The sequence below is a fragment of the Plasmodium malariae genome (genome assembly GCF_900090045.1).
Source record: "Plasmodium malariae genome assembly, chromosome: 1".
In the NCBI taxonomy this organism is placed as follows: Eukaryota; Apicomplexa; class Aconoidasida; order Haemosporida; family Plasmodiidae; genus Plasmodium; species Plasmodium malariae.
The window spans coordinates 1,078,998-1,094,776 of record NC_041775.1 but is presented as its reverse complement, the minus strand read 5'-3'; the positions used below and the strand labels follow the sequence as shown (position 1 = coordinate 1,094,776).

The window sequence follows — 15,779 nt, the reverse complement described above, 5'->3', positions numbered from 1 at the left end:
ATTAAAAAAAAAAAAAATTTACAATATATTATATAGAAAAAAAAATTTATTAGCTAACTAAATTTTAATATTTTCCTGTTAAATTTTTATAAAAAAAAAAGAAAATTTTTGAACAAAACTAATATTTCTTTTTAACATAAAAAAAAATATATATAATTCGCTCTATTAAATTAGAACAGAGTTGCTTTAAAATTATTTAAAATAAACATAAATATGCCTCCAGAAAATTATAGCTTGAAATATATTTTATTAATGAAATAAAAATGGTTAAAATAATGCGCTAAGAAAAACGGTAGAATGATGTAATCAAATAGCTTATCAGTTTTATACTTCATTACTTTAAAATGAACTATTCCTATACATTCGCATTATTATTTATCACTATTTATAAAAGTTCTTGAAATATAAACATTGTTCTTTTTTTTATTTTTTCTTTTTCGTTACATTTCGTTCATATAATCTTGTTACTCCTTTGCTTTTCTATTAAAAGATTAAGGCAAATATATTTATACTCTTTTGTTGTTTCTTATAATAATAAATATATATAAATTGGGTAATTTTCTTTTTTTTCAGTTATTTAGTACTAGATTATTACATTTATTTTTTCCTATAATTCAATAACATTAGAGTTTTTTTATTTATACATAAAAACTACAATATTTATTATTTTTATTTTGTTTTAATCCATTTTAATAAAAATTCATTTTCACATTTATTATTAATTTAATTATATATGTTTATTTTTTAAAAAAAACAATAAAAGTAAAAACGCCCTATTAACTGTCATATAACTGAAAATTTTTATACGAACATATTTATTTTTCATTATACATTAATTGTGAACATAGTTGATACCTCTTTTTTATATATGATTTATTAAAATCAAAATTTATTCAAAATAAATAACTCGATAATTCTGAAAATTCAAAAAAAAGGAAGCAGCACGAAAGACTGCATATATATAAAATATAAGATATATACGCAAAACTAAAATTATAAATACCAAGGTTTTGTAATACTTTATATATATTGTACGTAAATTTGTTGTACTTTTCATATTAAAATGTACTATAAAAAAGTGTTTATTTTTGTACAAATAATCCTTAAATAGCAACACACAAAAAAAAAAAAAAAAAAAAAATGCAAATAAAATAAAAATGTTTTCTTAAGTAATTATTCACCGCCGTTTATGTAAAGGAAAACATTTAAAAACAAAGATATAAAATGTGAGTAAAAACAAATGATAGAAAAAGAAAAAAAAAAAAAAATGTAATAAAAAAAATATATTAATAACATTTGGGATTTTTTCCTACGGGATGTGCTATATATAAAATTTTTTTTGTAGCAAAAAAGAAACAAAAAAGATGTTAATATAAATTTTTTCCTTTAAAATATATATTTTTTTTATTTTTTTTTAACTTCATGTGTTAAGTAAATAAATGTAATTCATATATTACTTTATGCCTTGTAAAAAATGGTATTGTGTGTATATACAATATAAATAAATTGTATACAAAATTTTAAATAAAAAACATTTTGGCTATCATACTATTAATTATTATATTTTATAAATAAAAATACACTCATTACATAATATTTGCAGCGTATAAAATTTGACGAAAGAATTGGTACATCTTCTTGTATTATATTTTTATATAATTTCATGCATATATATTATTCGCAAGAGTTTATAATTTTCTTATATATGAAATGAATTTTGTTCAAAGACTTGTGGTATATTAATTGTAATGTTTTTTTTTTTTCCTATGAACGTAAAAATTGCACTAATGTATTAAAAATGTAACGATATAATATTTCAATAATTATTATCATTTAATAATATATTTTATATATATGCAAGTAATTTTAATTGTAATTATATATGGTATATACAACATAGTAACTGTATTTGTATCACACTGCTCACTGTACAATACTTATTTATATTATAGATATATATTGTTTCGTAAAAGTAGCTTATAATTTCAAAACGCAACTTTTATGTACCATTATTTCTGTACACCTTCCCTTTTTATTTTAAACTTGTGGGGTGTTATTTTATTTAATAGTAAAAAAATATAATGAATTGTGTTAATTTTTAAACCTTTATTAATTTTATTTCAAAAAAAAAAAATTCATAGAAACTTATGAAAAACGGAATATGTCATAAAGCACAAAAATTATATATAATATAATACAATAAAAAAAAATATAAAAAAACAATGTATATAAATTTTTTCTGAAATATTTTCTTCTGAACGACTTCGAATGTTAATAATTTTTTTTTTCACTTGATGAAATTGTACAACCGATGTATTTTTTACATTTTTTCCAAACCCTTTGAAAAATATTCTTTTATAAATCTCAAAAGAGTTAATGGTATAATATATAATTTTTTATACTAATAATTAATATTCATGTGAAGCATTTAAAAATTAATATTTTAGTACATCATAACATATGCTACAGCTCTTGAACATTTTAAAGGAATTCGTATAACCGCATTTAACAAAAAAAAAAAATATATATATATATATATAATATGATGCTATTTCTTACCATTTACCTTTTTAATATTTTTTCAAATAAACCATTTTTTTTAATGGATTTCCTTAATATTTGTCAGTAATACTTGACCTGATACTTAAGTAAATAATATATATATTACGATTTATGGTATAACAAAGCATTTCAGCTTATCCTCTAAAAATAACCTTAAAAAAAAAAATTATCAATAGTTATATTCTCCATATATGGAATACTATATTTATGAACACCCATATAAAAACTATTCAACTTAAATTCTGTTAAAATAAATATTCACATAAAATATACACATAATTGTTATAAATAACGTAAGTGAACAGGATGAAATATAACAAAACATAATATAGGTTATGTAATAAAAAAAATTGATAGCATTAATTGTAAGATTATATACATATATATATATATATATGATAAAAAAAATTGATAGCATTAATTGTAAGATTATATACATATATATATATATATATATGATAAAAAAAATTGATATGACTTAATTTTGTAAAATATCAATTCACAATATCAATATCTATATATATATATGTATATAATATATAATTATATATATATTCTATATAACAGAAAATATATTTATTAAGGGATCACGGTATTACCACAAGAGATGAGCCTCAACAGAAATAATTAAGAAAATTAAGCCATGTTTACAGCACTCTGAGGCACACAAGTCGTCTACAGGGTGTGATATCTTTTTTGATTTTGGGTTTTTATAATTAAAAATATCTCAGTGCTCTTAAGACTATAAGATATTATTAACAAAGGATTATATTAATGAGAATTCTTTTAAAAAAAAAGAAATTCAACACGCATTATTTATTCTCTTTTTGCAAAAATCAAAAAGATGTTCCAAAAAAGAACGATCTGCAATGATTATCAAGCAAGGTTTCTGACTTTATATGCCTTCAGTCATTAACCTACAAACTTCGCCTTGCAAACATTGATTTAGCAATCGGTTTGCTTTGCAAACAATTTGAACCAACTGTTCCTCTCGTACTAAGATGGATTACTTTTACATTACAGAGTTTAATCAATAATTTCATCAGTAAGGTAAAACAGACCCACTCATGTAGGTCTAAAATTTGACTCTTGTTCCCTTTTAACAGTTGAACAATCCGACACTTTGAGAATGCTGCTTCTCAATGATAGGAAAAAAGCCATTATATACTCACAGAACAATAAGCCGCGTTACTTCTTAATAAAATAAAAGCTTGGCAGCCACAAGCAAGTTATCCCTGCTATAACATATCTTCAGGCTACTCCTTATATAATAAATATAAAGGTGAGTGCCCCAATGAAGCCATATATACAAAACGTACGCTTTCACGCTTTTTCTACTCATTTTATAGAGATAGAAAAATTAAACAAGCTTTTTCCCCTTTTGGTCTACAAGAGATTTCTAATCTCTCTGAGCTTGTTTTTTTTTATAACATATATTATATGTATAAAATATAGTATTAAAGGCCCATTTTCTAACTCGCACATATGACTATGTCTCTACAGGTATATCAAATTTATACTGGAAAAATAACAGAAAAAAATAGCGCACAAAAATATACGCACTTAATTTCTTTTAATCCAAATTTTATATTAAAAATAAACAACCTCTAAAACTTAAAAAAAGCTCCAAAAGTAATTTACAGCTAACATAAACGTACAAAATTTTCACCAAATAGATAAAGTAAAATAAGTATAAAGAGTAGTGGTATTTCACTGTCGTAAAAAAAAAAAATACATTAAAGTTTTTTCTTTTTACTTCCACTTATGCTACACCTCTTTTGTCATTTTACAAAGCCATATTAGAGTAATGTTAAACAAAGGTCTTCTTTCCTCAACTGATTTTACCAAGCCCGTTCCCTTGGTTGTGGTTTCGCTAGATAGTTTAGTAGAGACATTCGAACCCCCAATCCATCAGTGTTTGGTCATTTAGATTTCTCACCGGCATCGTAGGCACTTTCCGAAACCTAGACGATCAACCACTTCTAGTTGCCTTAACAAAATTATAGACGCACATATATATACATGTGGTCAATCCCTCCATTTACTCGCGCATAATGAGTTTCATCAATTTTGATACTCATAGCACTGGAAGGGATTATTTACTGTGCTATTATAAATGTATCATATATTTTATAATAGTCTTGTATATCACAGTAATAAAAATTTAATTAAACTGAGTGGGTTACATTAGTCCTTTTTCAGTTCTGAGTACAACGTTTAATATCATCGCAATTTATCTAATGACACATAATAAAAATGCCAAAACGGCGTGAAATAGAGATGAAGAAAAAAAAAAGGACAAATAGAAACACAAATTATATATAAATATAGAGAACTGAATAATAATACCTCAAAAATTAAAAATCATTAAGATACTATCACACAATTCCTTATAAATACATAATACTCATATTTCCATCATCCTCTTCTTTACTCTCCTACTTCTATCTATATTTTTATTATTTGCTTTTCCTCAGAGGCAATATACTTCTTGTCATGAAGCTTACGGACCTTTCTATTCCATTAATTCTCAAACTAACTTTATATCTATAATAACACTAAAAAGGTTATTTAACTTTGGATATGTGACTTTTATTTTTGTTGGCACGCTTCGCTAGTTGAAATACAAATCAGACAGTAACCAAGAAAGAAATACTCTTAAATTTCGGATTTCTTTTTACTGCTGTTCCCCCCCCTAATTCAGATAATGTAGGACTCACCAACATCGGAGTAATTCATATAAAACATAAATTACCAGTGCAACAACAAAAAAAAAAGAAAGAATAGATCAAATATTGAAATCCTTAAATATTCCAATAAATGGCATCCTTTAATTTTGTTTTTAATTGTGCACAGGAAAAATACCTCCCTCCATATATGTACCATCCGTTTTTTTAGAACTGATATACACATACGAAAAGAAGGTCTTTTCACCTATAACTGTAAACGTGCAATGGAGCTAGCACACCGACTGTAAGGCCTATGTAGGGAGGTTCATCTCTAATATACATGTTACCATCTCCTTTCGTTTGTATTCCGTTGGAAGCACAGGGTTTATCAACCTGTTTACCCCTTGTTTACGTAAGATTGGCATATATATAAAAATAAATTTATAATTGTTGCCGTTTGGTAGCCCTATAAGCTAAAACTCTTTGGGAGCGGCTATACTTTTGGCGTCATTACCCAACTGAAGGCAACACGTATATATGTACGTACGTATATATATATATATGCATCCGTATATACATATACATATAATACATACGAACATTTTCCATGTATACCTTGTGGCGACAAAATCAACAAAACTACGTCACTCCAAAAAACACTTCAAAAGTTATTTTCTTTCGAATATTTACTACTTCCACCAAGATCTGCACTAGGATTTGTTCCACGAAAACTCACGTATTTCGCTTCTACACAAAACCCCACGATTTTCTACTCATAAAAGGATTTTAAAAAGAAGTACCCTTCTTTTTATTACCTTTTATGGCCCGGTATCGGTAATTCACTTTAGCGCCATCCATTTTTAGGGCTAGTACATTAGGTAGGTGAGTTTTTACACATTCCTTAGCGAATATCAACTTTTAAGATTATCGTCCTACTGTTATTATGAACCAACACCTTTTTATGTGATCTCATGAGCGAATATTTAGGCACCTTATCCAAGCGTTAGGAGCATCCCTCATTGCCAGTTTTTGCTTTACCAAAAATGGCCCACTTGAAGTTATTTTATTTATGAAAAATAGATAAAACACACTAGCTATTTTACCCAATTTTTACTATTGAGGAAGAGTTCTTTACTATATAAAATTAGGTGTGTGTCAACGAAAAGAAAAACTATATATAACATATATTATATATGTATACTGGTGTACACACATATTTTTAATTTATATTATATATATTTAACATATTATTCCCTTGATGCTTCCTAATAATCCATAATACATATATATACATTTAACTATAAATGTAATGGATACTCTACCCTCTAGTAAAATTATAATAAAGTCAACTCCAGCGATCGTGAGAGATTTTTCGAAAATAACCAGATATATAGACTTTTCTATTTATGTGAATTCTCACATAAAAACCTACAAACTTTCTTGAATATTAAGCTACTTGCACTGTTATAGTTAAATTCGATTTCTCGTAAGGCTTCGTACTAAAATAATATGCCAAACATCATTAAAATCTACAGAATGTTTGTAGTTCAAAGCCTCGTCGGGTACTTATCAATTATGCTCTTGCTCGATATAGCATACAAAACACACATAGTATATGTATGTATAAATATATATATATATTAATACTACTATGTAATGGATTGTTTTTTCTATCGGCACTGTATGCATCAGTATGAAAATATATCATTTCAACTAATTCTACAATAATTTTAAAGTATAATAAATAATTATATGCGTATATTATTTTATATCTATTTTAATATTGAATGTTTAATATATCATTTACACTCGCATATTTGATAACCTCCTTGGTTCGTGTTTCAAGACGATTGGGTTAAAATGGTACTTTTTAGAAATAACTTAAATATAAGTAAAAAAAAAAAATTAATTAAATTTCTACCATTTTGATTCCTCAGTAAATTGGATAATTCCCTTAATTTGGAGAAAAAATATTTCATTTTTCTTACAAAACTATTTTTGTTCCCTCCTTTAGCGGAAAAAATAAGCATAAGGAAAAATAAAAAAAAAAATATTACATACGTGCACATATGCGATTATACGGTTACACATACATACATAAGTATCTATTAATTTTCTTAATTCCTTCTCAGCTATAGCTTTATCGATATTATCTTATTTTACTGATATTTCTATCAATAAAGAAAATAATAAACCCCTCAAAAAGAGGAATTCTATTTACTCTCCTTACATGCTTCCCATTTTAATCCGTTCCACCTTAACGATTTCAGGTTCTTTTTAATTCTCATTCCTGAGTACTATTTCATCTTTCCCTTACGGTACTTGTTTACTATCGATTTCCTATTCATATTTAGCTTTATGTGAAATAAATTTTACTTTATTTTTTTATTCACACATATTTATGCTCCACTATCGAAGAACATGACTCAACAAGAAAATAATCCTAATGTAAAAAAAAAATAATATATAAAAACTACGGGACTTAAACCCTCTTTGGTAAATTATTTCAATATATTTCATTTTTATATATATTTTTTTTTTTTTTTAATAACATTATACAGAATTAAATTCTCAACTTGACAATTCTAATCAATGCTTTTTATATATATATATATAGCAAATGAAAAGATTTTCCTTTTGAGCTTTACTCCTTTTTCACTAATATCATTAGTTACTAAAGGAATCATGTTTATTTTCTATTCTTCCGCTTTAATCTGTGTTTAGCGGATTTGCCTTTCTACTTTACACATTCTAATATATGGTGACTAGTTAGAAGAGCTGACTATTACGGATCCCTTGCTTTACCAACTATTCGAGATTTATGGTTTTTCTAAATAATAAAAATACCTATCACCGCTAAATTTTACCAAAAGGTGTATACATACATATATAAATATATACATACACACTTTTTACTAAAATCTATCTGTACGATTGTGCCAACGGGTTTTGTACCTATTTGTACATAACATTTAATACATATGTATATTAATGTTATGCGTATATACGTACAAAATCAGCTGATACAACTTTCCAGAGAACTTTTATATAAAATAAATTATATAAAAGAACACGACACGTGTTTAAGGACCATATTTCAACGAACAAGTGATAGATACCCCGCAGAGTAAACCACCCCAATGCTGCGCCTACGTATGTTCGTACATATTACATAATTAAATATATAAATATAGATATACATATATACGTATATATACAGCCGCTTTACTCAAACGCACCATATATATACGTATAAAATGTACACCTATACTTTGTGCAAAATATCTAATCACATACATAATAATTTATATGTATATATCGAAAAATACGCCTTATCCAATATTGATCCGAAACATGAAGCCTTAGCATCTAATTCTTTCATGCCCCATAATAAGGATCTTTTTTCGCGTTGTAAATTCTATTTAAACGCTTATGGCAGCGCACCGAAATCCTCCCAGGAATATGCTTTCTGTCCCTCTTCTTTAGAAGAAAAAAAAAGGGAAAAAAACATACCTTCTGTTTGTGCTAAATACTACAAATAAAAGGAATTATTAAAAAATTTCGTAAAGTAGAAAATAGATACACTAAATATGTCAATGCAAGTAAATTTTCATTACTACCATCGGTGTTCTATGTTTTTTAGGCAACCATTATTATATGTTTTTGGCAAATATGATCCTCATTATTTAGGATTGATTTTTAAAAAAAAAATCCATTTCATACGTTGAAATATGGCCATAATCGCAATAGGAATCAAGACATCCATCGTTAAGGCTGTTTTTAGCCATTTTTTAAAAAAAGAATAATGCCATATGTATATTTTATAATATATAATAGTATATATAGTACTATATAAATTTATATATAATATATAATGGCAATGTAATCTGGTCTTAAAAAATTGAATAAATTTCATTACTAAAATATTACACGATAACTTAAAAATTGATATATTACAATTATTTTTTTTGTACATGTGAAAATTATTTTTTAAATATCATTTCACGTACTAGTTTTTATGATAATAATAATAATAACAGCTGTAGTATAGCCGTAAATTAAAATTAAAAATAATATCATAATAACTTTTAAAATAATAATATTAAATTAATCTATAATAATAATACTATAATAGCTACAATTAAAAATAAAAATAATATCATAATAATAGTCAAAATAGCAATATTAAATTAATCTATAACGTTTTTCCCACATATAACAGAATCTAATTATTAATCTATTCTAGTAGAAAACAAAAAAGATTATGGCATTAGCAAATTTTCTAATCGGTTTTCTACTACAAGAAACTACACTTTAATCAGCGTTACTTTATTTTCGAATTACGAAATACAATCAATGATAGTTTTTTACGTATAAAATTATACTAATCATAGTTTTTTCACTGCTAAATTATATTTATAGTAAATTATTCTTACACTAATTTATACTAATTATTACAAAAGCTAAATTATATTTATAGTAAATTATTCTTACACTAATTTATACTAATTATTACAAAAGCTAAATTATATTTATAGTGAATTATTCTTACACTAATTTATACTAATTATTACAAAAACACTCACCTATGCTTATTTTGCATAAGCGAATGAGTTGTCTGAAAATATTTAATTTATAATAAAAAATAATAAAATAAAATCATACTTCAATAAAATATTGTTTACTAATATAAATACCTTTTCGGTTTTTATTAAGAAAAATGTTCTTAATAAATTAAAAAAAATTACTTTGTATAATTATAATTAAAATAAAAATAGTATTAAATACTTTAATATATGGGGAATAAACCCGATATAAAAAATTCTTTGTAATTTTATAATTTATTTATAAATTATATGCAAACTTAAAAGTTTAACATACTTTACTACGTTTAAAAAACTTGCCCCTTTATTTAAAATGTTTTCAATGTATTGTAAGCAAAACGCTTTTTCGCTAAATATATAATCGTATAAAACGATATTGCAATATAATGCAATTTTTTTTGTATACTATAATAGTATGTGTTACTAGTTCCAATAAAATAATAATCCCCTTTAAAAAAAAAAGGTACAATTAATCTTTATATACACAAAAAATGTGTAACAAGTTTTAATATATTATAAAAAATTATATTACATACTTTACTTGATTTATCTTTAAGCAATTTTAGAAAATATAAAAAAGCAACGATGTTTCATCTTTTTGCCTTTTTAAATTTTTTTCAATTGTGTATATATATACACGAATATTTTTTAACTTCCTTATAAAGTAAAAATAATATACTTTGTATTACATGTAAATTTAATATTTAATTTCAAGAAATCTTTTTCTGTCATTATAAGAGAAATAGACTTATGAATATTTGGTCCATTTAAAAATAACTTATTTTTATGAAATAAAATTACACATTTATTTCAATAGTAACACATTTAATATATTTATTTATTTAATAAGATCAAAATATTACACATACATATATATAAACACATTTAATATATTTTTTCATTTAATAAGATCAAAATATTACACATACAAATATATAAACACATTTAATATATTTTTTCATTTAATAATAGCAACACATTATGTACATAAAAAATTAATAGCTATATTTAATTTGCACATTTCACAATGATCGCGTACATTAACACTTTGCTTTTCAAAAAGTTTGAAAACATTTTTATACTGTATATATACTTAAAGAAATTTGTCTTTATTTTTTATAATATATTTTATACAGTATTAAAAAAAAATTAAAAAAAAAATTTTAATTTTGCTATGTATAATCATGTAACTTCTAATGATTTTAGAAAAATAATATTCAATTTATTAAAAAACATGAAAAATAAATGTATTATGTATATTATTCAACACCCAACGTAAACTTGTCATAATATTTTTACATAAATATTATATATTTATTTGTTTTATATCTGACGTTCAGCTCGAGTTACTAAAAATTTGAAAACATTAGCTTAATGAATTCACCTATCAAATAATAAAAGCACGTTCACATATAGTGCATTGTAGTGACACCGATAAAAAAAAAAAAAAAAAATGAAAACATATAAGCGTTTGGTTGGCAAGATCGTAATAACAAATATATAATTGTGCATATGTGTATTATCTTAAAAAATATAAATTGACATAAAATAAATAAAAAATAATATCAAGATAATTATATATATATGTACATATTTCAATTTTATATAAAATGTATAACCCTTCAACAATTAATTATTTCCCTTTCCTTATAGCCCTACACATATCTCTTACATCGTGATTTATATATTATTTTTATCTTACGTTTTTATAATGGTCAAAAATTCAAAATTACGTTTATTCGAAAACATATTATTAATAACTCAAAACAACTATACCTTTTTATTTTTTAATTAAGTTTAAACTAAGTTATTTTAATTACATACTCATTTTTTATTGCACATAGTTGTAATAATTCTGAAGCAGTTTCAGTTTTAGTTATTTAAAAAAATATATATTAAGACAAAAATTAGCTATAAAAAAAAAAAAATCTTACATTCACATATATGCGCAAATATAAACATATATAAAAAGATATATGAGAATGCACACAATTAAGTATATATATAAATAGATATATAAGTATGCTCCTAAATATATAAACAGATATATACATGTGCGCACAAATATATATATATACGTATGAGCACAAATATATATACGTATGCACACATATATATATATATATATATACGTATGAGAACAAATATATATATACGTATGCGCATAAATATATATATACGTATGAGAACAAATATATATATACGTATGCGCATAAATATATATATACATATATGTTTGCGCACTAATATGCATATATGTGTTTACGACAAAATACCCATTTCGATTGTGCTAATTTACTTTCTTTCCTAACTGTTCTTTTTTTTTTCTTTTGTTCACATTTACTGTGCTTACAAAAAACGTTAACGATATATATATACAATGATAATATTTTTAAGGGAAATATTACAGTTTAGTTGTAATTCTTGCAAAAAATAAAAATGTACAATTTAAAAAAAATTACTTTAAAAAGGAACGAATTTATTAATCCATAAAATTTAAAAATTAAACAGAAAACAAAGGTAAATTAAGTTAAATATTTTGTTAAAATTAAACTACAAAAATGAGGTCTATTTAAGCTGTAACTATTATAAATGGAAGAAAAAAACAAAAAATTAAAAAATAATAAAATAAAAAAAGAAATAATAATAAAATATAAAAAAAAGAATAATAAAATAAAAAAATATAATAAAATAAAAAAAAGAATAATAAAACAAAAAAAAATAATACAATAAAAAACAAAGAACAAAAAACAAAGAACAAAAAACAAAGAACAAAAAACAAAGAACAAAAAACAAAGAACAAAAAACAAAGAACAAAAAAAAAGAAGTTATGCAGTAAAATTCACAATTATTATGTTATCCATTAGCAAATTCTTTGGAGATACCTTAGTTCATATATAGTTTATAACTTGTTTAAAGTTCTTAGTTCTTTTTTCAGCAATAACAAGAAAGAAAAATGTTTGCACAGGTGTATGTTTTATGTTGCGTACGTATATATGTATTTATACATATGTAAGTGTCAATGCGTATACCCTTGTAAAAAGCTCTTTTATATGTGCATTTATGCAAGAATTTTTAATAGTATAAACTTTCTTTTATATTATTACATACTCTTCATTTTATAATTGCTCATTTATTTTTGCTATTCTTCTTGAACATTTGGATTTAATTCGAGCTTTTTCCATCTAGGTCATAAAAAGATACTTTTTTTTTACCGTTGCTATTACATTTTCATGTACTATTTTTACTTTTTATTCTCGCATTTTCATTCATTTTATCCCCTTTTATTTTTTTTTTTTTTTTTTTATTACTATTTTGATACTATATGGATATATTTTTATGCCATTTTGATTCTATATTGATGATATATTGATACCATTTTTATGCGTTTATCCAGTACATCTGCACTCTTAAGAAATTTTTTAATTCGTATTCCCATCCGTTTGTGTATTAATTATTGTATATTTTTTTTTTTTTTTTTTTTTTTTTCCTTTTAAATTACAGGGTTTAATTCTATGCACTATTATCCTTACTACAAATTTTTGCCTTTACCTGTTCCGCTGCTGGAATCACAAAATCCCACGGCTTAAAAATGACATTAGCACAATTTGCTTCACCAATAGAACAATTTGCAAGTAAATATGCATTATCTGTATTACCTAAAGCAATTCCAACAATTATAAGTTTTATATTCTTATCCCTATAATCTTTAACCACATCCGGTATTAAACTTTTGTTTGCTCCATAATCAAAACCATAATAAAATAATACGGCTACCTTTGGAGCATTATCTCGTGTTCCATTTCCAAATATAACCTTTTCCATAGCGTATTCCAATGCATACACATATAAAGTGTCAGCACTTTTTCCTACATCATCTATAGTTCTAATCTTTTCAATGAACTTGTCCTTATCTTGACTAATTTCATCAGTGAATGGAACAATAACTCGCTGATCATAAGCAAAAAGTATAAGAGACATATGAGCTTTATCTTTGCTAATTCTTGTATTTCTTATCATTGATTCTAAAAATGGAATAGTACCTTTTAACCAATAATCCTTTTGAACGAAATTTGTTTCTTCAACAATTAAAGTTATATCATAATAGTTATCACAATAAGCTCCTGGATTGTCAACTCCTACATCTACACTTGACTCATCCCCGTTAGATGAAGATTCTGTACTGGTACTGCAAAACCCACCATCATCAATATGTAAATCACCTTTAATCACATATTCAGTAACGCATGTTATAATTTTTTCATTTTCACCTTCTTTGGCTATCCGTGGCACAGAACTATTTGACACATTGTTTATTTTTGCATATATCAAAGTGATGGCATATTCTAATAAAAAAGCGAAACATAATATTTTCTTCATGCTTTTCATTTTTTTATGCGTAATGTAAAACTTCAAAAAAAAAAAAAAAAATATAAAATAAAGAAAAAAATTTCAAAAAAAAAAGAAAATCTCCTTAATTACAAAATTAAGAATTGCATAGCTTAATGGAAAACAATGTCTTAACGGCGAAAAACACTGGAGGAAACTAAAAATGCCAAAACAAAACGAGACAAATCAAATAAAAGAAAGTGGAACAAAGTTAGGAAAAACAAAGCATAAACAAGCGTAAACGAGTGTTCATCACCTTAAAAAAAAAGTGAAAACCAAATTAAAAACTAAAAAAGATTTGTTCAATATGTTGTTTTGTACATAAGCAGTGTTATTATTACAAAAAAAAAAAAGAAAAAAAAAAGATAAAGTTGATGGAGAATAATAAAAAAAGATAAAATATATAAACATTTGTTAAAAATATTCTATATTCAAAATAAGTAAGTTGTGACAACTAAATTAAAAATTAAATAAAACTTTATATTTAAAAGTATGTCTACATATGTATATATTTATTTATTTATTTATTTAAATTATTTATTACTATGTAGCTAACTATAAATCGCTATTCAAAACAGCTAATATTTTTTTTTTTTTTTTTTTTTTTTTTTTTGGAACTTTTTTCGATTGGCTGTTTCATCACAGCCATCTTCACAATTTTATGCGCTCATATTAAAAACTGGAAGAGTGTGAAAAATACTTGCTGCAATTCATATCCAAATGGTAAGATATCACAGGGAAAATACCACATTAATGACTCATATATGTACGTGTGTCAATGTATGCATGTACGTGATATACTATCATGTGCCTACACGTTACTTTTTTTGCTTAAGGTAGCTGTAATCAGCTTGGGGGCGTAAAAACATCCTATGCGCATGAACTTACATGTATGCACTCTGCTTTATAATAACACAATAAATGATTTAACGTGGTAAATTTTTTCTTGCGCACGTATTTTAAAATAATACAATTGAACGATGAAAATATGTGCATTTTAGTCACTGAGCATTTAATTCATATTAAATTATCTGTATGCTCAACAGAATTATATGAAGAGTAAAAACATTTTTACGTTTTCACAGATTTAATGTAAATTCAATTAGCATTTGAAATGAATACTTCACTTATGAAATATTGTGCAGTATACTTTCAATAAATATTATATTTTTATTCAAAACATCCCTTGTATTTTTCTTTTTTTTCTATTTTTTTTTTTATTTTTTATTTTTAAGTATGCCCCATATTTAATGCAAAAAATTGGTTAACCATTGAACATTGCAGTGAAAACAATTTTTTTTTTTTAACATTACAGCACATACTTATAAAACTTTAGGCTATATATTCTTATACATATATGTAGACATATATACATACACACATATATATATATATATGTATAAACATATCCACACAAGTTGTAAACTTGCTACACTGAACTTTCCATAAACAACAATTTTTATCTGAATAACTTCAATCTCCATCTCTTTTCCCACTTGTACATTAACCTCCTATTCTTTAAATTTCTCACATATATTAATATTCGTACTAATTT

At 24.2% G+C, this 15,779-nt stretch overlaps 1 protein-coding gene and 2 non-coding genes across 3 annotated transcripts; all 3 read right to left on the bottom strand.

Moving 5' to 3' along the window:
* Positions 1-3,474: 3,474 nt before the first annotated feature.
* On the bottom strand, positions 3,475-7,930 carry PmUG01_01030800. Its single transcript, XR_003751926.1, has one exon. It is a non-coding gene; the product is annotated as an rRNA (ribosomal RNA).
* Positions 7,931-8,891: 961 nt separating this feature from the next.
* On the bottom strand, positions 8,892-9,006 carry PmUG01_01030700. The gene has a single exon (XR_003751925.1). It is a non-coding gene; the product is annotated as an rRNA (ribosomal RNA).
* Positions 9,007-13,348: 4,342 nt separating this feature from the next.
* WARP (von Willebrand factor A domain-related protein, putative) lies at positions 13,349-14,215 on the bottom strand (the record flags this gene model as incomplete). The annotated part of the gene is made up of 1 exon (XM_029008545.1): positions 13,349-14,215. One exon carries the CDS (start codon positions 14,213-14,215, stop codon positions 13,349-13,351), a length of 867 nt encoding a protein of 288 aa, XP_028860094.1.
* Between the last annotated feature and the right edge of the window lie 1,564 nt (positions 14,216-15,779).